Here is a 25,389-nt window from a genome sequence, read left to right on the forward strand (position 1 = left end):
TTCTGATCTTCTGGCCTTCAAAATCAATCATACCTTTCCGACGAGATTCATGAATTAAAGTTCCTTTGTTTGAAAGTCGTGAAGACAAATTATCACTGAACGGTGTCATTCTCCTGGAGGAGGTCCCAGTACAGGCGATCTATGAGCTCGGTTTATTTTAGGTGGAGATTTAAAAATATTTGAAAATAAGTTAGCCAAAAGGTTTGCAAAAAATTCTGAAGGCTGATTGCCTTCCATTAATTCTTTAAAGCCCAGAATTCATAAATTATTTCTTCTGCTTCTATTTTCTATGTTGATAATCTTCTGACTTAATTTTTCATTAAGCTTTGACTGTTTATCACAGTTTGACTGTTTTCCAGGTCATCAATCTTTGCATCCAACATCGTCAAAGTGTCTTCATTCTCTTTTATCCGTTTATTGTGTTCACTTAAAGTTTTTTGAATAGAATCCAATTTTACATCCAGTTGTTTAAATCCAGCACCGAGTTGCCAGAATTTCTGCTGGAACTCCTCCAAAAGTTCAGTTTTTATGCTTCCAAAGTGTCTCCATAATAGATTCCAAAGTCATGGGAGGATTCTCTTCTTTTTTAATAGCTTTGGTACCTCACATCGTAAAAAAATATTGCGTTTAAAATTAAGTTTTCAAAACAAGTTGGAAACAGTAAATTAAGTAGAATAGGAGCAACTAAAAAAAAACGCCAGTGGGTTACCTCAGCTCTCTATTTTTTAAGCTCAAGTAGCCATCCAGGAGGCTCTTAGAAGACCCCATCGTTTCTGCCTCCACTGCTATCACTGGCAGCCCATTCCACACACTCACCACTCTCTGTGAAAAAATCCTGCTATCTCTTCTGTACCTGCTTCTAAGCACCTTAAAATTATGTCCTTTCGTGCTAGCCATTTCAGCCCTGGGAAAAAACCTCTGACTATCCACACAATCAATGCCTCTCATTATCTTGAACACCTCTATCAGGTCACCTCTCATCCTCTGTTGCTCCAAGGAGAAAAGGCCAAGTTCACTCAACCTATTCTAATAAGGCATGCTTCCCAATCCAGACAACATCCTTGTAAATTTCCTCTGCATCCTTTCTATGGTTTCCACGTCCTTCCTGTAGTGAGGCGAGCAGAACTGAGCACAGTACTCCAAGTGGGGTCTGACCAGGGTCCTATATAGCTGCGACATTACTTCTCAGCTTTTAAACTCAATCCCACGATTGATGAAGGCCAATGCACCGTATGCCTTCTTAACCACAAAGTCAATCTGCGTAGCAGCTTTGAGTGTCCTATGGACTTGGACCCCAAGATCCCTCTGATCCTCCACATTGCCAAGAGACTTACCATTAATGTTATATTTTGCCATCATATTTGACCTTATATGCACAGAGGAATGATGATGGGAGTAATTTGGCAGAGATAATTGTGAAAATATTATTGTTCAAAGAGGGAAAGGATTTGGGATTGATCCTTGTCTTCATTGTCTTCTGATCCTCTACTAATGGTGCATCCAACTATAGGATGTCACCAGAGCAAGTATTTCTCATTATTTCTTCTTTTCTTGCTTTTAATTGGGAAAGGAATTTTATTCAGATGTTAATATACCATATTTGTCATCAGCAAGTGAAAAGATTCTGTTAAAATGATTATCACTTGGTTATTTTCCCTCTCAAAGGAGAAAGGTTCAGATTCTATTTGCCTACTAACCAAAATAGATTTTTTTCTATTATTACATCACATTTAAGCCACATAACCAGTTTTCCTCTGGGGCTGAAAACTGCAAATATGTATAACTATCAGCAAAGGCATATAACTATCCAACAAACTTGCAGTCATTCTTACTAATGCCATCCTGTTATTTTCAGATTTGGTGAACTAAATTCTATTGACATCAATACCTGTGTATGAGTCTGATTTCTGAAAAACTGATTAAGGCTCAGCTCATTTGTTTTCTGCCTAATTGTCAAAAAATTAGTGGAGGCATTTGATAGCAAATCTAGAGAATTGCACAGAAAATCGACATCAATACACAAGTGCTGTACTGTTGTAGTACATTAGGACTCACTTTTTAGTGAGACCCTGGAAGTTAGCCCTTTACTCGATAGAGTCCACAGAGTTCCAAGATTTCGACGTTCATCTGAATTGCATCCTCGGCCAATCGTACTTTGTTTGCATTATTGTACAACCAAAGAAGCCATACTTCGAGAGGCCAGAAGAAAGCGAAAGATAATCTTCAGATCAACAGAGATTCGTATAGTCGAAGATTTTCCTCCCGAAATTTTTGCCAAAAGAAGGAAATACTGGGAAATCATGAGTGAAATGTATAAGCAAAATTTACATCCATCTCTTCAGTACCCAGCGCAGCTGATAATCTTTCCTGCTGAGTCTCAGTCACAGAAAATCTACTTCCCTCAAGATGGATGGGAATACATTAAAAATCTTAAAGTTAAGCAGATTGCTGAATAGGTAATTCTGATGTATGAGATGTTTATAGATGCCCTGATTAAAGTCTATTCTATGCATTTTGAATCTCCGATATGGAGTTTGGCTGATTAAATTCTTTTTATTCATTAACAGTTAGTATATATAATTGTTTTGTAAGGAATTCTTACAGTATTATCTGTACAATACCTGCCGTGAACTATTCTTTTTATTTTTTTGTTTGTTTCAATATTAATATATTTTTTAGGTTTATTATATATATATTCATTTTTTTGTATGACTTGTAAGTTTTTTTGAAAGAAGGAACTTCAGTTGTAATATTATTTGCTTGGATTTACTTTTCTTTGAATATGTGATTAATATACTTTAGATGAATTTAAGACGGCCGTCGCCAGTTATGTTTTTATTACTGTTAATAACATTGCAGTATTTGGAATTTGTTTGTCCTTTTTATTATAGCTAAATTGGATGGGATTAATATTTTAATATACGTAGCTGCAAAACGGAGGATAGGGTCAAGGGTTACTAGTTTAGCATGCGACCAGCCTATTGGTTGCTGTTTTTCTGACTTTGTGGGAGGGGGAGGGCTATTAGAACAGGTTTTCCTTCTCAATTGGGCGGTTCTTTTGATGGACATTTTTTCTCAAATACGTCATTCCTTCTAGTCATATCCGTACCTTTTGGATTAATCTGCGCTTGCACAATAGTTTTCTTTATAAAATATTAAATTAAATTTTAAACATGGATGTTAATAAAATTAATATATTGGAATCTGAATGGTGTGAATCATCCAATTAAGAGTAAAAAGATTTTTAAGAAATTAAAAACACTTAATGCAGATATTATTTTTGCGCAAGAAAATCATATATGGAGACAGGATAAGGACCGGTTTTTCAAATTTTGGAAAGAACCTTTATTTCATTCTTTATTGCCTAATAAATTTAGATGGGTATCTATTTTTGTTAACTCTAAAATCCCTTTTGTACATTTTAATACTATTACTGATTCGATTGGAAGATATTTAATTGTTACTGGTTTATTATGCAATCAAAAGGTAGCTTTGGCGTGTGTATACGCACCTAATATCGATAGTCCTGAATTTTTTAAGAAGCTTTTTAAAATTTGAATGAATATAAGTTGATCGTGGGTGGTGATTTTTAATTGTTGTCTGAACCTGGCGATTGACAGGTCATCAACCAATCCATCACTTCCTAATAAAGTGGCAGCTTGTATTAATTGTTTTCTACTAGGGGATGTCGCGTGATGACGTAGGGTTGAGACGTTGGGAATTCAGTTCCCTCGTAAAAAGTAATGAAATAGGGTTTAAATGAAGAAGAGTTAACAAACATCTATTAGAAATTATTTATAAGTAACTCAGGATTATCTTTTGATATGGCTCCTAAACTGAAACAGAAGAAAGCTACTACTTCGAAGACTGAGCAAATCAGTGGGGAAAAAGGCCTAACCGTCTCGGCGAAGCCTCGGACTCAAGTTGGATCTTTTCCCAGCGAAGTGCATGGCACTTCCGATGATGCGGGAAAGGAAATTGCAGTAATGTCGGCGGTCTCTAAGAAGAAACGGCAAGAACAACGCATGCGCGAAAGTATGCATAAACAGGTATTAACAAAACTACAAATCCCAACTGCGGCTGGAAGTGAAATTGGAAGTGGATCGGAAGTAGAAACAGACTCTTTGGGAAATTCAGAGGAAGAAGAAGAGGAAAAGAAGGAAGAGATTAAAGGAGACATAAAAGATATCCTGAGATATATGACGAATGAATTAAAAGCTGTAAGAACAGATATAAGAAGGATGCAGAATACACTTGATAATGTGGTGGAAAAACAAAAGAAGATGGATAATAAAGTTAAAGAGATGGAAGTAAAAGTGGAAGAAAACACTGAAAGAATAGACAAGATAGAAGAGAATAATCTTGACTGGACAATAGAAAGAAAACGGATGTTCGAAAAAATGGATGTGCTTGAGAACTCTAGTAGACAAAATAATATTAAAATTGTTGGTCTTATGGAAGGTACAGAGGGAGAAAATCCAATAAAATTCTTTCAAGAATGGATTCCGAAAATTTTGGAAATGAAAGAAGTCAAGTAATTGAAATTGAAAGAGCATACAGAGCTTTAAGACCAAGATCTCAACAAGATCAAAATCCAAGATCAATTTTGATAAAATGCTTAAGGTACCAAGATAAAGAAATGATCTTGAAGGCAGCTACTCAAGGTGCTAAAAAGAGAAATGGGCCATTGATAATAGAAAGGAAAAGAGTTTTTTTTTATCCAGACATAAGTTACGATCTTCTGAAGAGGCGGAAGGAATTTAATCCAGTGAAAAAATCTTTATGGGAAAAGGGCTATAAATTTTTATTGAGCTACCCAGCAAAATTGATAATTTTCCTGGATAATGGAGAAAGAAATTTTTTCACTGACTACCAGAAAGCGGAGAAATTTGTACAAGAATTACCTTATGTCCATGAAGAGGAGTAAAGAATTATAGAAATGAAATGGACTAATGATGAAGACTGAAACAAGGTTGGACTTGATGGACATTTATAAGAGGAAAAAATAGTCGAGGAGTATTAATTGGGAGTGGAGACATTAATTATTTGCTTTTTTTTCTTCACTAATATATTTTCTTTTTTTTGTGTGGGGGAGCTGGAGGAGCTCCTGATCGATGGCATGAATATCGATTTCTCAAACTTCTGGTAATGCCCTCTCCTCTCTGTTCCCCATCCCATTTTCCCTCTCTCACCTTATCTCCTTGCTTGCCCATCATCTCCCTCTGGTGCTCCGTCCCCTTTTTCTTTCTTCCATGGACTTGTGTCCTCTCCTGTTAGATTCCCCCTTCTTCAGTCCTGTATCTCTTTCACCAATCAACTTCCCAACTCTTGACTTCACCAGTCTCCACCCAGTTTCACCTATCATCTTGTGTTTCTTCCTTCCCCCACCTTCTTACTCTGACTCCTCATCGTTTTTCCCCCCAAATCCTGCTGAAGGGTTTTGGCCCAAAACGTTGACTGTATTCGTTTCCATAGATGCTGCCTGACCTGCTGAGTTTCTCCAGCATTTTGTGTATGACAGTAAAGAACATCCTGATATATACATCTTTGCAGTCCAGATGTTCCAGGGTTGAGTGAAGTCAATGAGATGGTATTTGTCATAGACCTGTTGTGCCATTAGGCAAATTGGAGCAGATCCAAATCGCTTCTCAGGCAGGCATTGATATGTTTCATCACGAACCTCTCAAAACACTTCATCATAGTGTATGAAATTGCTACTGGATGATAGTTATTGAGGTAGGTTACCATGTTCTTCTTAGGTACCAGTATAATTGAAACCTGCTTGAAGCAGGTGGGTACTTCAGACTACCGAAGCAGACACTTATTTGTGTTAAAAGTGAACACTTCAGCCAGTTGGTCAGCACAGTTCTTTAGTACTCAGCCAGGTACCCCATTTGGTCCTGACGTTTTCTGTGCATTCACCCTCCTAAAGGATGCTCTCATGTCAGTCTCAGAGACTAAAATCAGAGTGAACTGGGGTTGTGGCAGTTCATGAAGGTTCGTTGATGTTTCAATGGTTTAAGTGAGCGTAGAAGGCATTGAGATAATCTGGGAGTGAAACCTTTTTTCACACCTACGTTTCTTGGTTTCAGTTTGTAAGAGGTAATAGCACTGAAGTCCTTCCACAGTTATTGAGCATTCTTTATTGATTCAAATTTAGTCCAAAATTGCCACCGCTCTTGTGATGGCTTTCCAGAGATCATTCCTGGATCTTTTGTATTGTCATTGGGTGCCAGACCTGAATGCCACTGATCTAAGACTCTGATCTAAGTGTGGTGACACACTTGCCTATGACTATTTTTAATAAGTCTGTGAACCTCCTCTGGACCCTCTCCAGGGCCAGCACATCTTTCCTTAGATATGCAGCCCAAAAATTATCACAATTATTTGTGAAGTATGGCTTGAAGCTAGAACAATTTTCATTGAAAGCCAGGGTAATTGAGCTGCAACTAACACATTGTTTACTATGGGGTGTTTTACTGGTTTTAGGGCTTTCAACTTCATGTGTTCGTTCAACATATTTTTCATTAAAAGTTCAAATATAGTTGATGCTTCACATGCCTGCAAATATGTATTTTATTGGATATTGCTACTTAATGACCTGGAAAATCACTTAATATTCTGATGAAACAAACAATTTTTATTTAAATCATTTACAAAGAACAAAGAACAATACAGCAAGTACAGGCCATTCGGTCCACAATGTTGTGCTGACCCTTAAACCTGCCTCCCATATATACCCCCCCACCTTAAATTCCTCCATTTACCTGTCTAGTAGTCTCTTAATTTTCACTAGTGTATCTGCCTCCACCAGTGACTCAGGCAGTACATTCCACGCACCAACCACTCTGAGTAAAAAACCTTCCTCTAATATTCCCTTTGAACTTTCCTCCCCTTACCTTAAAGCCATGTCCTCTTGTATTGAGCAGTGGTGCCCTGGGGAAGAGGTGCTGGCTGTCCACTCTGTCTATTCCTCTTAATATCTTGTATACCTCTATCATGTCTCCTCTCATCCTCCTTCTCTCCAAAGAGAGAAGCCCTAGCTCCCTTAATCTCTGATCATAATCCACACTCTCTAAACCAGGCAGCATCCTGGTAAATCTCCTCTGTACCCTTTCTAATGCTTCCACATCCTTCCTCTTGTGAGGCGACCAGAACTGGACACAGTACTCCAAGTGTAGCCTAACCAGAGTTTTATAGAGCTGCATCGTTACCCCGTGACTCTTAAACTCTATCCCTCGACTTATGAAAGCTAATACTCCATAAGCTTTCTTAACTACCCTATCCACCTGTGAGGCAACTTTCAGGGATCTGTGGACATGTACCCCCAGATCCTTCTGCTCCTCCACACTCCCAAGTATCCTGCCATTTACTTTGTACTCTGCTTTGGAGTTTGTCCTTCCAAAGTGTACCACCTCATACTTCTCAGGGTTAAACTCCATCTGCTACTTCTCAGCCCACTTCTGCATGCTATCAATGTCTCTCTGCGATCTTTGACAATCTTCAATACTATCCACAACACCACCAACCTTTGTGTTGTCTGCAAACTTGCCAACCTACCCTTCTAGCCCCACATCCAGGTTGTTAATAAAAATCACGAAAAGTAGAGGTCCCAGAACCAATTCTTGTGGGACACCACTAGTCACAACCCTCCAATCCGAATGTACTCCCTCCACCATGACCCTCTGCTTTCTGCAGGCAGGCCAATTCTGAATCCACCTGGCCAAACTTCCCTGGACTCCATGCCTTCTGACTTTCTGAATAAGCCTACCGTGTGGTACCTTGTCAAATGCCTTACTAAGATCCATGTAGGTCACATCCACTGCACTACAATCATCTAAATGCCTGTCACCTCCTCAAAGTATTCTATCAGGCTTGTTAGACACCATCTGCCTTTCACAAAGCCATGCTGACTGTCCCTGATCAGACCATGATTCTCTAAATGCGCACAGATTCTATCTCTAAGAATCTTTTTCAACAGTTTTCCCACCACAGACTTAAGGCTCATTGGTCTATAACTACCCGGACTATCCCTACTACCTTTTTTGAACAAGGGGACAACATTCACCTCCCTCCAATCCTCTAGTACCATTCCCGTGGACAACGAGGACATAAAGATCTTAGCCAGAGGCTCAGCAATCTCTTCCCTTGCCTTGTAGAGCAGCCTGGGGAATATTCCGTCAGCCCCCGGGACTTATCCATCCGAATGTATTTTAACAATTCCAACACCTCTTCTCCCTTAATATCAATATGCTCCAGAACATCAACCTCACTCATACTGTCCTCACTGTCATCAAGTTCCCTCTCATTGGTGAATACTGAAGAGAAGTATTCATTGAGGACCTCACTCACTTTCACAGCCTCCAGACACATCTTCCCAACTTTATCTCTAATCAGTCCTAACTTCACTCCTGTCAACCTTTTGTTCTTCACATAATTGAAGAATGCCTTGGGGTTTTCCTTTACACTACTCCCCAAGGCCTTCTTAAGCCCCCTTCTTGCTCTCCTCAGCCCCTTCTTAAGCTCCTTTCTTGCTACCCTATATTCTTCAATAGACTCATCTGACCCTTGCTTCCTAAACCTTACTTATGCTGCCTTCTTCCATCTGACTAGATTCTCCACCTCACTTGTAACCCATGGTTCCTTCACCCTACCATTCTTTATCTTCCTCACCAGGACAAATTTATCCCTAACATCCTGCAAGAGATCCCTAAACATCGACCACATGTCCATAGTACATTTCCCTGCAAAAACATCATCCCAATTCACACCCGCAAGTTCTAGCCTTATAGCCTCATAATTTGCCCTTCCCCAATTAAAAATTTTCCTGTCCTCTCTGATTCTATCCTTTTCCATGATAATGTTAAAGGCCAGGGAGCTGTGGTCACTGTCCCCCAGATGCTCACCCACTGACAGATCTGTGACCTGACCCAGTTCGTTCCCTAATACTAGATCTAGTATCTAGCATTCCCCCTAGTTGGCCTGTCAATATACCGTGACAGGAATCCATCCTGGACACACTTGACAAACTCTGACCCGTCTAAACCATTGGAACTGATCAGGTATCAATCAATATTAGGGAAGTTAAAGTCACCCATGATAGCAACTCTGTTATTTTGGCACCTTTCCAAAATCTGCCTCCCAATCTGCTCCTCGATATCTCTGCTGCTACCAGGGGGCCAATAGAATACTCGAAGCAGAGTAACTGCTCCCTTCCTGTTCCTGACTTATACATATACTGACTCAAAAGAGGATCCTGCTATATTACCCACCCTTTCTGTAGCTGTAATAGTATCCCTGACGAGCAATGCCACCCCTCCTCCTCTTTTACCCCCTCTCTATCCCTTTTAAAGCACTGAAATCCAGGAATATTGAGAATCCATTCCTGCCCTGGTGCCAGCCAAGTCTCTGTAACAGCCACTGCATCATAATTCCAAGTATGTATCCAAGCTCTCAGTTCATCACCTTTGTTCCTGATGCTTCTTGCATTGAAGTACATGTACTTTAGCCCTTCTACCTTACTACCTTTACACCCTTTATTCTGTTTCTCTTTCCTTAAAGACTCTTTATATGCTAGAGCTGGCTTTACTCCATGCACTATACTTGCAGCTCTCGCATGACTATCCTCCTCCATCTCACCATCTGCTCTAACACTCTGGTTCCCCTCCCCCTGCAAATCTAGTTTATACACCCCAGAGCAGCACTAGCTAACCTACCCACAAGGATGCTAGTCCCCCTCCAGTTCAGGTGCAACCTGTCCCATCGGAACAAGTCCCACCTTCCCCGGAACAAGGCCCAACTGTCCAGAAACCTGAAGCCCTCCCTCCTGCACCAACTCCTTAGCCAATTATTTAGCTACATTATCTTCCTATTTCTGGCCTCACTAGCACGTGGCATGGTAGCAATCCTGAGATTGCAATCCTGGAGGATCTGTCCTTCAACTTTGCACCTAACTCCCTAAACTCTCTTTGCAGGACCTCCTCCTTCTTCCTATCCATGTCATTGGTCCCTAGATGGACCACGACATCTGGCTGCTCACCCTCCCTCTTGAGAATACTGAGAACTCGATCCGAGATATCACAGACCCTGGCACCAGGGAGGCAACAGACCATCCAGGATTCTTGATCTCTTCCACAGAACCTCCTATCTGTCCTCCTAACTATCAAATCCCCTATCACTACTGCTCTCCTCTTTTCCCTCCTTCCCTTCTGAGCTGAGAGTCCAGTCTCGGTGCCAGAAACGCAACCACCGCAACTTGTCCCTTGTAGGGACCTGTCCCCACCAACAGTATCCAAAACGGTATACTTATTATTGATTGGAATAGCCACAGGGGCATTCTGCTCATTCTGTCTATTCCCCTTCCCTCTCCTGACAGTTACCCAGCTACCTGCCTCCTGACTCTTAGGGGTGACTATTTTCCTGTAACTTCTGTTTATTTCTGCCTCTGCCTCTGTGGTAAACTACGTATATCTGTCTGGACATGCCCCTCAGCTGACTACTTCTATGGCTCCTCCCATTGACCCCTGGATAAAGGTGATTGTGTCTCATCCAGCATGGACGTGCTCTATTTTACTGCTAATAAAATCCTTTCAGTATTTACTCTACTTCCAGTCTTTTGGAGTTATTGATAGTGCATCAATTTTATTAGCAGTAATTTTAAAGCATGGAGAGTGTTTTGAGACCAGACAAATTGGATATCGACCCGCAAACACCTGAGGCTGGCAACACTTTCGAACTCTGGCTAGCCTGCTTCGAATCATACCTGGAGGAGATTGAAGTGACCAAGTCCACTGCAAAGCGCAGAGTTTGCCTTTCCAGGGTCAGTCCATGGGTCTACTCGATGATTAGAGACCAGCCAAGCTAAGATGGCGCGATGAGCACCCTCAGAAGACAATATCTGCAGCTGGTAAACACTGTCTATGCAAGACATAGCATAGCGACTCGGCAGCAGCGGGCAGGAGAGTCGAGCGCTGAGTTTGTCCAGGCCCTACAGACACTTGTGTGGGCCTGCGATTGCTGGGGGCTGACGGCCGAACAGCATGCGGAGTTCCTAGTAAGAGACGCCTTCGACACAGGGATCAGGTCAATGTACGTGCGCCAGCGGCTGTTGGAACACGCCCATCTTACCTTACATTCAGCGATTGAGCTGGCCAACATGCTGGAGGCCGCTCTGCATGATTCTGATGCTCTCCAGGCATGCAATCTCCTGACAGCCTGGTGGACGCCGCAGACCTAACCTGCTGGCGAATCGACCATGGCTGCTGCCAGTTGCATGTCCGCAAAGTGTTACTTCTGCGGGCTCGAAAAGCACTCCTGAAAACGCTGCCCGACCCGAGAAGCTACCTGCTCCAGCTGCGGAAAGAAGGGCCACTTCGCCAAGGCCTAAAAGTCCAAACTGCGAGTGGGATCAAGCAGTGCCGCATATGAGGCATGGGGGTCGCCCTCTTGGTCGGCACCTCCTCGCACCACCTACAACCCACGTGTGCTTACCGGGCATCCCACCGTGCCAGACCAAGACGGCGATTCAACTCTGGCCTCTGTGACCCTCGACCAAATCGCTCCCCACCAGCTTGCAAGGTCAATGATGGACATCCTGGTGGAGGGGCGCAGGACAAGCTGCCTGTTTGACACGGGCAGCACGGAGAGTTTTATCCACCCGGACAAGGTGACACAGCCGGTAAGCCAAAGGGTCGCCATGGCTTCTGGGTCACATACAACAGAGATCTGGGGGGGTTGTGTATTGACACTAGTGGTGCAGGGCACAGAGTATTGAGACTTGACATTACTAGTCATGCCTCAACTGTGTGCCCCTGTGCTATTGGGGCTCGACTTCCAGAGCCACCTGAAAAGCGTGACAATGGAGTATGATGGGCCCCTCCCACCAATCACTGTCAGAAATCCCCAGTTCTGTAGGAATTCATCACATACCCTGCTACTGACCACATACACACCAACCCACACATCCCACCTAACACTAAGCCAACAGCCGCACTACGGACACCACTTGCAGCCTCTCTACCCCCAAGATCCCTCCCCCACCACTGTTCACCAACCTGACCCCCGACTGTAAACCTGTGGCAACTAAAAGCAGGAGGTACAGCGCGGGGACAGAGCCTTCATCAAGTCGGAGGTGCAGCGGCTGCTCAGGGAAGGGATCATCGAGGCAAGCACAAGTCCTTGGGGAGAAAAATAGGATGGTCGTGGACTATAGATTATAGTTCACGCAGCTTGACACGTATCCACTACTCCGCATCGCGGATACGGTCAATCAGATAGCTTAGTACAAGTTGTACTTGACCATAGACTTAAAATCTGCTTACCATCAGCTCCCCATCTGCCCGGAGGACCGCCCCTACACCGCCTTCGAGGCGGGCGGCAGGCTTTATCACTTACTGCGCATCCCCTTCGGTGTCACGAATGGTGTATCTGTCTTCCAGAGGGAAATGGACCGGATGGTGGACCAGTGCCAACTGAAGGCCACATTCCCAGATCTGGATAACATCACCATCTGCAGTCATGACCAGCAGGATCACGAGAACAACCTCCAAAAATTTTTCCAAGTAGCCAAAGCTTTTAACCTTACCTATAACAGGGACAAGTTTGTGTTCGGAACCACCCGACTTGCTATCCATGGGTGTGTTATGGAGAACGGAGTCATTGGCCCTGACCCCGATCGTATGTGCTCCCTGTTGGAACTCCCTCTTCCCAACTCCCTCAGAGTGCTCAAAAGGTGCCTGGGCTTCTTTTCCTATTTTGCCCAATGGGTCCCTAATTATGCAGACAAGGCCCGCCCCCTGGTCCACCACATTCCCCCTCTCAGCCGAGGCCCGCACGGCCTTCAGCCGCATTAAAGGGGACATTGCCAAAGCAATGATGCATGCAGTGGATGAGACCACTCCTTTCTAAGTAGAGAGTGAAGCCTCCGACTTCACGCTGGCTGCTACCCTCAACCAGGCGGGAAGACCGGTGGCGTTCTTCTCCCGTACCCTTCAAGGCCCTGAAATTCGGCACTCCGCGGTGGAGAAAGAAGCGCAGGCCATAGAGGAAGCTATTAGGCACTGGAGGCACTATCTCACCGGCAAAAAATTCACCCTGCTGACCGACCAATGCTCAGTCACGTTCATGTTCAGCAACCAACAGTGGGGCAAAATCAAAAACGATAAAATTTTGAGGTGGAGAATCAAACTCTCCACCTACAACTATGACTTCATGTACAGGTCTGGAAAGCTCAATGAGCCCTCCGATACCCTATCCCGGGGAATGTGTGCCAGTGCACAGATCAACCGGCTAAACGCCCTACATGCAGATCTTTGCCACCCAGGGGTCACCTGGCTTTTCCACTTAGTGAAAGCCCGGAACCTGCCTTACTCCCTTGAGGAGATCAGGACGATGACCAGGGACTGCCAAGTTTGCGCAGAGTGCAAACCGCACTTCTACCGACCCTAAAAGGCACAACTAATCAAGGCCACCTGCCCCATTGAGTGACTGAGTGTCAACCTTAAGGGCCTCCATCCCTCCACCGACCACAATGTGTACTTTCTTAACATAATCGACGAGTAGTTGCAGTTCCCCTTTGCCATCCCCTGCCCCGATACCACTACCACGTCAGTCATAAAGGCCCTGCGCAAGCTCTTCATTCTGTTTGGATACCCACGCTATATCCACAGTGACAGAGGGTCCTCGTTTATGAGCGACAAGCTGCGGCAATACCTGCTGGTTAGGGGTATTGCAACTAGTAGGACCAGGAGCTATAATCCTTGGAGGAATGGACAGGTGGAGAAGGAGAATGCCACGGTGTAGAAGGCCACACTCTTAGCCATTAGGTCAAAGGGACTGCAGGAGGTCCTCCCCGAGGCGCTCCACTCCATCCGCTCCCTGTTATGCACATCCACCGATGCCACCCCTCATGAGCGACTCTTTTCTTTTCCCAGGAAGTTGGCCACCGGGGCAACCCTATTGGCTTGGCTGACGTCCCTGGGGCCAGTGCTGCTCCAGAAACATGCGAGGAGCAATAAATACTCCCTGATGGTCGAGAGGGTTCACCTACTTCTTGCGAACCCCCAGAATGCCTACGTGGTCTTACCTGGTGGGCGGGAGGACACGGTCTCCATCTGCGACCTGGTGCCTGCAGGAGCACCAGACCCCTACCCTGAACACTCCATGGTGACTATGAACCCCGTACCCACGAGAAACCGCGCACTCCAAGCCCTACACAGACACCTCACGACACTCCCATACCGGGAACAACGCACACACACGAGGGATTACTGATGCCTAACGGGCTGGCACCTCAAGTCAGGCTGGAGCCAGCACAACCACCGCCGCCGGTGCAATCACCACCAGTGCTACGTAGATCGCAGCGATGGACTTGACCGCCTGATAGACTTGACCTGTCTTAAATATTGTCAGTCACTTCACCCCATGGGACTCTCTTTTAAAAAGGAAGGGTTAATGTAGTAAACCATGTATATCTGTCTGGACATGCCCCTCTGCTGACTGCTCCTGTGGCTCCTTCCACAGACCCCTGGATAAAGGTGATTGTGTCTCTGCTTCTCCCACAGTCATCTAGCATGGACGTGTTCTGTCTTGCTGCTAATAAAAGCCTTTCAGTATTTACTCTATTTCCAGTCTTTTGGAGCTAATGATAGTGCATCAGCCTCCTGAATGATCCGAAGTTCATCTAGCTCCAGGCCCAGTTCCCTAACTCAGTTTGTCAGGAGCTCCAGCTGGATACACCTTTTACAGATGTAATCATCAGGGACAATTGTGCTCACCCTGACTTCCCACAGACTACAAATGGAGCACTCGACTGCCCTAACTGCTGCCTCCATTACCACCTCCTAAGCTAATTAGAGTTATTAAAGGAGTTTACCTGGCCTTACCTGAATGGGAGCAAGCTCGTCCTCAGCCTCTGCTTGCCAAAGCATATAGAGCCAAAGCCTTCCTACTTTGTCTCCCTCTACTCTGTTGCCTGCTCTGTTAATCTGCTTGCTTTTTAAACTCTCCCACTGATCTCAGAGGCTGACCTTCACGCGCTTGTGCAGTCGTGCCCTGTTCAAACTGCTAATGAAATGACTGCTCCTTCTCAATCTGCTCGCTTTTTAAACTCTCCCGCTGATCTCAGAGGCCGACTTTCACGTGCTTTCGCAGTCGTGCCCCGTTCAAACTGCCGAAGAAATGACCAATGTGAAATTAGAGATATTCTGAAAAGATAAACAACATCAAAATATTCACTTGATGAAAGGAAGTCTGTCAAAATTGACAAGGTAGTGTAATGTTTAGCACAATGCTTTGTGGTACCAGTGACCTGGGTTCAATTTCTGCCACTGTTTGTAAGGAGTATGTACATTGTTCCCGTGACCACGTGGGTTTCTTCCAGGTGCTCCATTCTTCTCCGACAGTGCAAAAATATACCAGTTAGTAGGTTAATTGGTTATTGTAAATTGTCCCTTGATTCAGCACGGGTTAAATCTGGGGTTATTGGGTGGCATGGCTCAAAGCACCTATTCCATGCTCTATCTCAATCAATCAATCATTCAATAAATAAATGAGTCATACTGTACATGCAGATTAATTACCTGGAGTTTCTTAAGTTGTGAATTCAATAGGTTCACTGTGCTCTTCTTCTCTTCTAAAGTCTTTGCGAGTTCTTCCACCTTATCTCCCAAAACCTCTTTATCATTATGACTCACATTTCCTTCTAACTTGGCCAGCCTTTGTTCTAGCTGCTGGATCTGAAAATCCTATCAAAAGAGAATATATATTTCATCAACCCAGTCAAGTATAATTTAGTTTTGTTTTACCACAGAAAAGAAATTGGTTTTCATTTGTTGCTGCTAGTAGTTTGCAGAAGTGTAAGTCACCAACTGTGCATTCTTAAACTTGTTCCAGTCTCTGATATCAACCTCTGTGAAATTTAATTGGTGGTGAATACATTTTATGCAAATGCAAAAAGGATAAAATTCTGCCTTAAATAATCTGTTATACAGTATTAATATTCCTAAAATTTGAAAGCAGCCTTTGAGTTACAAGGGATGATTGATAAGTTCATGGCCTAAGGTAGGAGTCAATTTTAGAAAACCTAGCGCATTTAGTTTTCAACATTGTCCCCTCCTGCATTTACACACTTAGTCCAACGGTCGTGGAGCATATGGATCTTGGACCTCCAGAAACTGTCCACAGATGGGTGATTGATAAGTTTGTGGCCTATGGTAGGAGATGAACTATACAACTCTCGTTACATGCACATGCAGTTCAAATCATTAAGTGATTATGCTGAAAGTTTGAAGTTAATAACTCATCTCCTTCTACCTTAGGCCACAAACTTATCAATCACCCATTTGTGGACACTTTCTGGTGGTCCAAGATCCGTATGCTCCACGACCGTTGGACTAAGTGTGTAAATGCAGGAGGGGACTATGTTGAAAACTAAATGCGCTAGGTTTTCTAAAATTGACTCCTACCTTAGGCCACAAACTTATCAATCACACCTCATAATTGCAAATGGTCTATTTCCGTCAAGTATATGATGATTCACTGAAGACACCTGCCTTTCAACTGACGACAGAAGTTAAAGCATTTTTACATAAATGTGCACAATATGATGAAGTAGAAAATGATACTGAAGAATAATTTTCTAGTTTTGGTCTCAGCAAGGAAGGTGTTGATTACAAGCAAGATAAGCCCTGATATAAAAACAGGGTAATTATTCTTTCACAACATCTGAAATCTGAATTTTAAACCTAATCCTTGAGGTCAAGATAATTTCTATACCATTTATGCAAATATTATCTCTCAAATTAACAGTAAAAATTAACAGTCCTGGTGAAGAGTCTCGGCCCAAAATGTTGATTGTGTACTCATCTCCATAGATGCTTTGTGACCTACTGAGTCTTCCAGCATTTTGTGTGTGTTCCAGTGAAAATCATGTTTTAGCTTTGTTGGTTTTGAACAACTTTTGCTCAGGTGAGGTGTGTAGCAAATGTACAGACAGAAAACATTTTATTCTAGTTTATCTTGTATCCATTCCTTGAATTCAATTAGCATTTTCTGAAGTTTAAAAGTAGCTGCAACATCTATCATCAAAAATCTCCATCATCTGTGCCATGCCACCATCTCGCAGCTACCAGCAGGGAGGAAGTACAGAAGGCCAAAGTCCCACACCACCTGGTTCAAGAACAGTTACTTCTCTTCAAGCATTCAGCTCTGAAACCAATACTAATTACTACCTTAGTACACAACACAATGACCACTTTGCACTACATTCCACCTGGCTGTACGTACATTTTGATTTTAACTGAAAATCCAGTCATCAGCTTGAGTCACTGTTAATGTAAAGTTTTTGATTGGGCCTTTTTTAAATGGAATTTTTCAGGATCTTTGTGTAACATTTCTGGTTGGACTCCAAACATTTATTCTCTATACTGTACGTTGGCTGTATTGTCAAAAAATGCTCTATGCTTGACTATGATACTTAACAGAAGTTTCTTAACCTGTTTCTTCTATACTTATGACATACACTATGTAGAAGGCACAATAGGACACCATCTGCATGTTACCTTCCAAGTCACAAATTATCTGACCACAAAATAAATAACTTTTTCTTCATTTTGTAAATTATGGAACTCCCTACTCAGAAGTACTATGTGAATATTTTTACCGGAAGGGCTACAATGATTCACAATGGTGTCTTACCATTAACATTTTAAAGATGGTTAGTGAAGAGCAATGAATGCTGGCCATACACACAACAACCACATCAGAAAAAAAGGATAAAAACAAGAACTCCAATCTCCAGCATCTGCAGATTTTCTCATTTGTGATTAAAAACAAAAACAATGAGTTTGTTCTAATTATTTTGAACAGCGATAAACCTTAAATACTTTTACAAAATTACTTAAGACATCAATAGAGCCATGTCCCTTCACAGTACTCTCACTGTTCAGCTTTTACAATGTCCCTGCAATTCAGAAAATTTTACAAACTAATAAAATAAACAACTTAAAAGGTTTGAAGGAATTTTCTTTTATTTAAGTAGGAAATAAACCATTATAAATTAAAACAATTAATAAACATTAAACAAGCCATACAATTTATGCTGAATCTGTGTCAGCATAAATTCTTTTGAATCTGTGCAAGATATAGCTCTGCTACTGAACGCTTTGGAAAACAAGCAGTAAAACTTTGCTAGTAAGTCTGTTAACTGCATTTGTGTTAATCAATGTGGTCAGTTGTCAGTGAAAATGTCAGTATTTACTAAAAATTATTTGCCAATGCTTATTATTAATATAATGAAAGACATTATTGTTATTCACCCCAGTACCTATTGATTAATAAGGTCTTTGGTGCTTAATGTCTGAGATAAACTTGAATGCTGTATAGCTCGACTTATTGAAGTTATCAAAATGTGGAATCACAGAATTAATATATTTGTCAAAAACATCATTTGTAATATTGGATACAGTCCAAAACGTTATGTAAATATTATGGCCAATAGAAGTTTTCTCAAGATATGGGGAACCAAGCATGTATCTGCAAAAGCATCCAAGTTTAAGTATCTATGGTAAAAAGGACAAAAAACATTAAGATCAGAAAAATAAACACTCCAGAAATATTTTGTATTGTGGATTCTTATAGTGCCCATAAATGTTTTAGTCTATGTTTGCACTCAGGCCATAGATTGAAACAACTCAAGTGTTATTAAATGAGTTTGGGCAATATTGATCCAGTGGATATAAAGCCAGAGTACAAAACTGTTAGTAGTTTGTCTTTGGTCAACAGGCCATAGCATCATCAAAACCCTTTGCTGCTGGAAATTGATATTTCAGATAACATGTTTGCATTTTTTTCAAACAAACATTTAGTGGAAACAATAATATCTAATTATTCTTTGATTGTAGCATCATTGTCCGGTCATTGTAAACTGGAGATATAACTATCCCATCAGGCACAGCCTTTAAAAGTTTATTATAATTTGCATCAAAATATTCCACTGACTGATGACCTCTATACAATTGTATTTGCATGCCAAATGCACCAGAATCCTTTCTTGAATTGAATTGACTTCATTACTGATATCCTTCATATACATGAGAAGTACAAATCTTTACGTTACATCTCCATTTAAATGTGCAATGTGAAAGTTATAATAATTTGTAATAAATAGTATCTACAATGGGACAGTCAATATAGCAGAGAAATACAATTGTATCAGCGTGAATTAATCAGTCTGATGGCCTGGTGGAAGAAGCTGTCCCGGAGCCTGTTGGTCCTGGCTTTTATGCTGTGGTACCATTTCCCAGATAGTAGCAGCTGGAACAGTTTGTGGATGGGGTGACTTGGGTCCCCAATAATCCTTTGGTCCCTTTTTATGCACCTGTCTTTGTAAATTTCTTGAATAGTGAGAAGCTCACATCTACAGATGTGCTGGCTTATCCACACCACTCTCTTCAGAGTCCTGTGATTGAGGGAAGTACTGTTCCCATACCAGGCAGTAATGCAGCCAGTCAGGATGCTCTCAATTGTGCCCCTGTGGAAAATTCTTTGAGATGTGGGGACCCACACCAAACTTCTTCAACCATCTGAGGTGAAAGAGGTGCTGTTGTGCTTTTTTCACCACACAGCTGCTATGTACAGACCACGTGAGATCTTAATGATGTGTATGCCGAGGAACTTAAAGTTGTTCACCCTCTCAACTCCAGATCCATTGATGTCAATAGGGGTTAGCCTGTCTCCATTCCTCCTGTAGTCCACAACCAGCTCCTTTGTTTTTGTGACATTGAGGTTGTTTTCTTGACACCACTGTGTCAGGGTGATGACTTCTCTGTAGGCTGCCTCATTATTATTTGAGATAAGGCCAGTCAATGTATTATCGTCAGCACATGTAACTATCAGATTACTTAATATACAAAAATATTTAAACTCATTCACTATTATATGACAACAAAAAACATCTGGAGAAATTGTTAGCTATGTATTACCCTGGTTCTTATTTTTTTGTTGTTATGCTGTTCTATATTTCATCTGCACTGTTCTGTGCAAGCTGCTTGTTTGGGTTACTGTTGAAGATAACAGATCGGTGAATTGTGTGCCATGCAATTAGGATGGCCGGATTAAGGGGAGGTTTCTCTAGTGAGGGATGCTAAGGTTGTGCTTGGGGCTTTTGTTAGGGAAATGAAGAGAGAAGAGGTCATAGGATTTGACCAGAGTGGGGCTGTGATTTGAAGAAGGAGGATTGAAGGAGGATCGGCGAAGGGCAAACTGTGAGCTCCAACTTATGCAGATCAGACTGTTTCATTAAAATGGGCTCTTTTCTTGTTTTGTTCTTTCTTTTCTAACCCTTTAGTTAAATTAAGAATTATAAAGCTAAATCTTTTGATTGTATGTTGTGTACTGTCTATTATTTTGTGGTACTGATTTGTAACGGGATAACGAATCACGCAGCATCCACACAAACTGTCTTCTGGGGTGGGCTTGTGCCTCAATCTCAATCTCAATCTCAATCTTAGAGATTGTCTTCCCTAGACTCAAGCAGCCGAGGGAACCAGAGAGTTTCATCTATAGCATTATACAGCAAAGCAATATGGATGACAATATCCTGTGGTTACCTGGCTATAGATGACTTCCTGCTGTTTAATACTTTCATGGTCAAGTTTGTCAATTCTGCTATTGAGATTGCGGAGTGTTGCCTTATTTCCTGATGTTTGGTTTGTAGCTGTTTTGACTTCCTCATTAATGGAATAAAGCTCCTCAGTCTTCTTAAACTTCTTGTCTTTTAGATACTTCATTTGATCATCCAATTCCTATTAAAGATTCATAGGTAAATAAAGAACATGCTTTGACATTCTGGAATGACTGTGTGAATCAAAAATTCATATAATCCAGCACTCTTTGAGCTTTGGTAATGCCAAATTAGCTTCTTTTTTCAGACTATAGATTAATACCCAAATGCACTTTTATGTTACTTATTTTTCATGATGCACAGTGGTATACTAAATTTTCTCAGTGAATATTCTTTGAATATAAAGCCAGTGGGTAATAAAGCAGAAGCTGCTGTTTGTATGTTTGAGTCTGTCAAAAAAAATTGAACATATATTCTAGTCTCCAGTTCTAGGTGTTTTAAATTTCTTTTCACAAGCTCATACATACAAACCAAAACTTGCTGGGTTCTATCACCCACTCCCTTCGAATTCAATAGATTCACTGAAAAAACTTTGTTATACCTCTTGTATTCAAAATATTTTGCTCTCTGCAAATCCAGTATTTTGCTTCAGCCACATATCCAATCCCAGCTGCATTCCAAAGCTTAGCTCACTCTGGACCAATGCATGAATCAGTTCTCAAGCCAGTGGAATTTCCAAACAAATTCATTTTATTGAACTTTTCCTGTATACAGTAGTTGGAAAAATTCTGAAATTTACACTAATCAGATGTGGCCTTTAAATTTATAATAATTGCCACCATGCAATTTGATAACCCATGATTACAGAAAAGAAAATCAGTATACAGGCAGCATACCAGATTACATAAAGATTCTATCCAGACTATTGTCCATAAATCAATTCCTTCATAAGCCAGAAATGAGTTTTCTACAGCCACCCATATTGTACTGGGGATGGGAGACGTCCTGCTCAATTAAGGAAGCTGAAGCACTTGCCACAGCCTCGCCTTTCCAGGTGTAGTTATCGCCACAGGTCCACTATTTGGCTTGCAATGCAGCAGATCACTCGCATATGGCCTCTCCTATACTACTGTACCCATAGCAAAACCTTCACATGGCATCCTTGTTCTTACTGAGTTTGCTATATCATGGTGCAACTCAGTGTTCAGTGGTATACCTGGGTGGGCAGGCTGGACTTACAGCCTTGGCTGGCAGCCAGCCTAGAAGGACAACTCTGATTCCAAACCCGGGTAGATACGACTTGTTAGCCTTGCAAGGCAGTCTATTTAGAAGGAAAACTCCAATATTCAACCTACAGTCTTGCAGATGCTGCGGTCATTGCAGCTTGCTGTGCCATTGTGGAACATTCCCTGGCCTAAAGAGTGGAATTGGTTCACGAGCACCAATCCTCACTATAGATCTACACAGCGCAGGCAGGAAGAAAAGTCCTACAGCAATGAAGATTTTCCCTCCTCATCTTCACAAGTGAAGAACTAACCATCATATTGTATCACTCTACATACACTTAGGGAAAACTGTTTTCTTTGGCTACATTTATGTATATGGTTGAATGACAACTATACTTGAACTTGAACACTTGTCAGAATTCTTTCATTTTATCAAATATTCACCTAACACTAATAATAATTAAACTAATGGAATATATACTGAACATTATACAGTCATAAATGAACACAAAATATTTTAATGTAAGATTACTATATTGAATAATGCTTTAAAATGTATGTGATAATTTGTGTAAAACCTGCTTTCCATAAATCAAGACATCTACACACTGGGATACCCTCTAATTAGGAGAATGACAATTACAAACTTGCCACAATCAGTGCTAGTTAAGATAGCATGAATCTCTCATTTGTCTTTGAATCTCTTTTTCGGTTTTCTTCACACTCTTCAATCATAAATTTCTTTTTATTCTTCAACTCAATTTAAAGTTTACCTCTGTCTATAAATCTTCACGTAGCCTCCCCAATTAACATTAAAATGAGTATTTATCTTCCTTCATAGATGGTAGCAAGTTGGATTTCTCCTTTTTGTGAAGAAGACAATTTTTCACATTAACAGATACCTGCCAGGAGCGTAACTGAATTGAAACACCTTGGCTAGAGAATGCAGTTGTTTCTGAAGTACTACTTCTAGGATATTGTCTTTTCTTGTAATGTAAGCCTGCTCGTCCTCTTAGCTGTTTAATTTTCCACCATCATCTATGACTAGATGTGGTGAATGTGCAGAACTGTAACTTGTTTCATTGGCTAAGAATTGCTTTTCTCTGTTTACTGTGCAGTGTTTTTACTGTTAAGTATGCTACTTTGGTAGACTGGCTCCTCATCATTTTTGAATAAGCCGAATGATTCTTTTGATATCCCTTCTACACTTCTCATTGACTTAGCAATGATCCCCTGGTTTGATGTATCAGTATTACATTGGAGTAAAGGGAATTACAGAGGCATGAGAAAGGAGCTGGCCAAAGATGATTGAAAGAAGACACTAGCAGGGATGACAGCAGAAAATCGATACCTGAAATTTCTGGGGGCAATTCAGAAGGCTCAGGATAGATACATCCCAAAAATGAAGATCAAGAAAGGATGAGGCAACCATGGCTAACGAACATCAAGGACACCATAAAAGGAAAAGAAGGCATAAAATATAACAAAAATTACTGTGAAGTTAGAGGAGTGGGAAATTTTTGAAAACCAAAGATAGGCAACTAAAAAAGCCATAAAGAGAGAAAATATGAAATATGAAGGTAAATGACCCAAAAATATAAAAAAGGATACTATTAGTTTTTTTTTAAATATATAATAGAAACATAGAAAACATACAGCACAATACAGGCCCTTCGGCCCACAAAGCTGTGCCGAACATGTCCCTACCTTAGAACTATCTAGGCTTTACCCATAGACCTCTATATTTCTAAGCTCCATGTAGCCATCCAGGAGTCTCTTAAAAGATCCTATCATTGGCACCTCCATCACCGCCGCCAGCAGCACATTCCACGCACTCACCATTCTCTGTGTAAAAAACTTACCCCTGACATCTCCTCTGTACCTACTTCCAAGCACCTTAAAACTATGCCCTCTCGTGCTAGTCATTTCAACCCTGGGAATAAGTCTGACTATCCACACGATCAATGTTTCTCATTATCTTGTACACCTCTATCAAGCCACTTCTCAACCTCCGTCGCTCCAAGGAGAAAAGGCTGAGTTCACTCAACCTAATCTCATAAGGCGTGCTCCCCAATCCAGGCAACAACCTTGTAAATCTCCTCAGCACCCTTTCTATGGTTTCCATGTCCTTCCTATACTGAGGTGACCAGAATTGAGCACAGTACTCCAAGTGGGGTCTGACCAGGGTCCAATATAGCTGCAACATTACCTCTCAGCTCTTAAACTCAATCCCGCGATTGATGACACTGTATGCCTTCTTAACCAGAATCAACCTACGTAGCAGCTTTGAGTGTCCTATGGACTCGGACCCCAAGATCCTTCTGATCCTCCACACTGCCAAGAGTCTTACCATTAATACTATATTCTGCCATCATATTTGACCTACCAAAATGAACCTCACAATTATCTTGGTTTACTCCATCTGCCACTTCTCAGCCCAGTTTTGCATGTCCTGTTGTAACCTCTGACAACCCTCCACACTATCCACAACACCCCCAAACTTTATGTCATCAGCAAATTTACTAACCCATCCCTCCACTTCCTCACCTAGGTCATTTATAAAAATCACAAAGAATATTGGGTCCCAGAACAGATCCCTGAGGCACACCACAGGTCAACAGGCCTCCATGCAGAATATGACCCATCTACTACTACTCTTTACCTTCTGTGGGCAAGCCAATTCTGGATCCACAAAGCAAGGTCCCCTTGGATCCCATGCCTCCTTACTTTCTCAATAAGCCTTGCATGGGGTACCTTATCAAATGCCTTGCTAAAATCCATATACACTACATCAACGGCTCTACCTTCATCAACGTGCTTAGTCACATCCTCAAAAAAATCAATCAGGCTTGTAAGGGACGACCTGCCTTTGACAAAGCCATGCTGACTATTCCTAATCATATTATGCCTCTCCAAATGTTCATAAATCCTGCCTCTCAGGATCTTCTCCATCAACGTACCAACCACTGAAGTAAGACTCACTGGTCTATAATTTCCTGGGCTATCCCTACTCCCTTTCTTGAATAAGGGAACAAAATCCACAATGCTCGAATCCTCCGGAACCTCTCCCATCCTCATTGATGATGCAAAGATCATTGTCAGAGGCTCAGCAATCTCCTTGCTTGCCTCCCACAGTAGCCTGGGGTACATCCCGTCTGGTCCTGGTGATTTATCCAACCTGATGCTTTCCAAAAGCTCCAGCACATCCTCTTTCTTAATATTTACATTCTCAATCTTTTCAATCCACTGCAACTCATCCCTACAATCGCCAAGATCTTTTTTGATCAAAAGAGAGGTGAGAGTGGATATTGGACCCCTGGAAAATGATGTTGGAGAGGTAGTAATGCAGAACAAAGAAATGGCGGATGAACTTAATAAGTCTTTTGTGTCAGTCTTCACTGTGGAAGACACCAGCCGTATGCCAGAGATTCGAGAGTGTCAGGGGGCAGAAGAGACTGTACTTGCTATTACTAAGGAAAAGGTGCATGTGAAGTTGAAAGGTCTGAAGATAGGTAAGCCACCTGGAACAGATGGGCTACCTGC

General features: G+C 41.8%; 1 protein-coding gene across 2 annotated transcripts in view; it reads right to left on the bottom strand.

The window, feature by feature from the left end:
• Window positions 1-25,389, bottom strand: part of ccdc39 (coiled-coil domain containing 39) — a 133,897-nt gene that overhangs the window by 72,361 nt on the left and 36,147 nt on the right. For both annotated transcript variants that reach the window (XM_059944769.1, XM_059944778.1), the window contains exons 10-11: window positions 20,607-20,801; window positions 15,579-15,743 (exon numbers count right to left, since the gene is read on the bottom strand). In XM_059944769.1, coding sequence (XP_059800752.1) covers window positions 15,579-15,743; window positions 20,607-20,801 — 360 coding nt within the window. The remainder of the gene's footprint in view (window positions 1-15,578; window positions 15,744-20,606; window positions 20,802-25,389) is intronic.

This window comes from Hypanus sabinus, chromosome 2 (assembly GCF_030144855.1).
Source record: "Hypanus sabinus isolate sHypSab1 chromosome 2, sHypSab1.hap1, whole genome shotgun sequence".
NCBI lineage: Eukaryota > Metazoa > Chordata > Chondrichthyes > Myliobatiformes > Dasyatidae > Hypanus > Hypanus sabinus.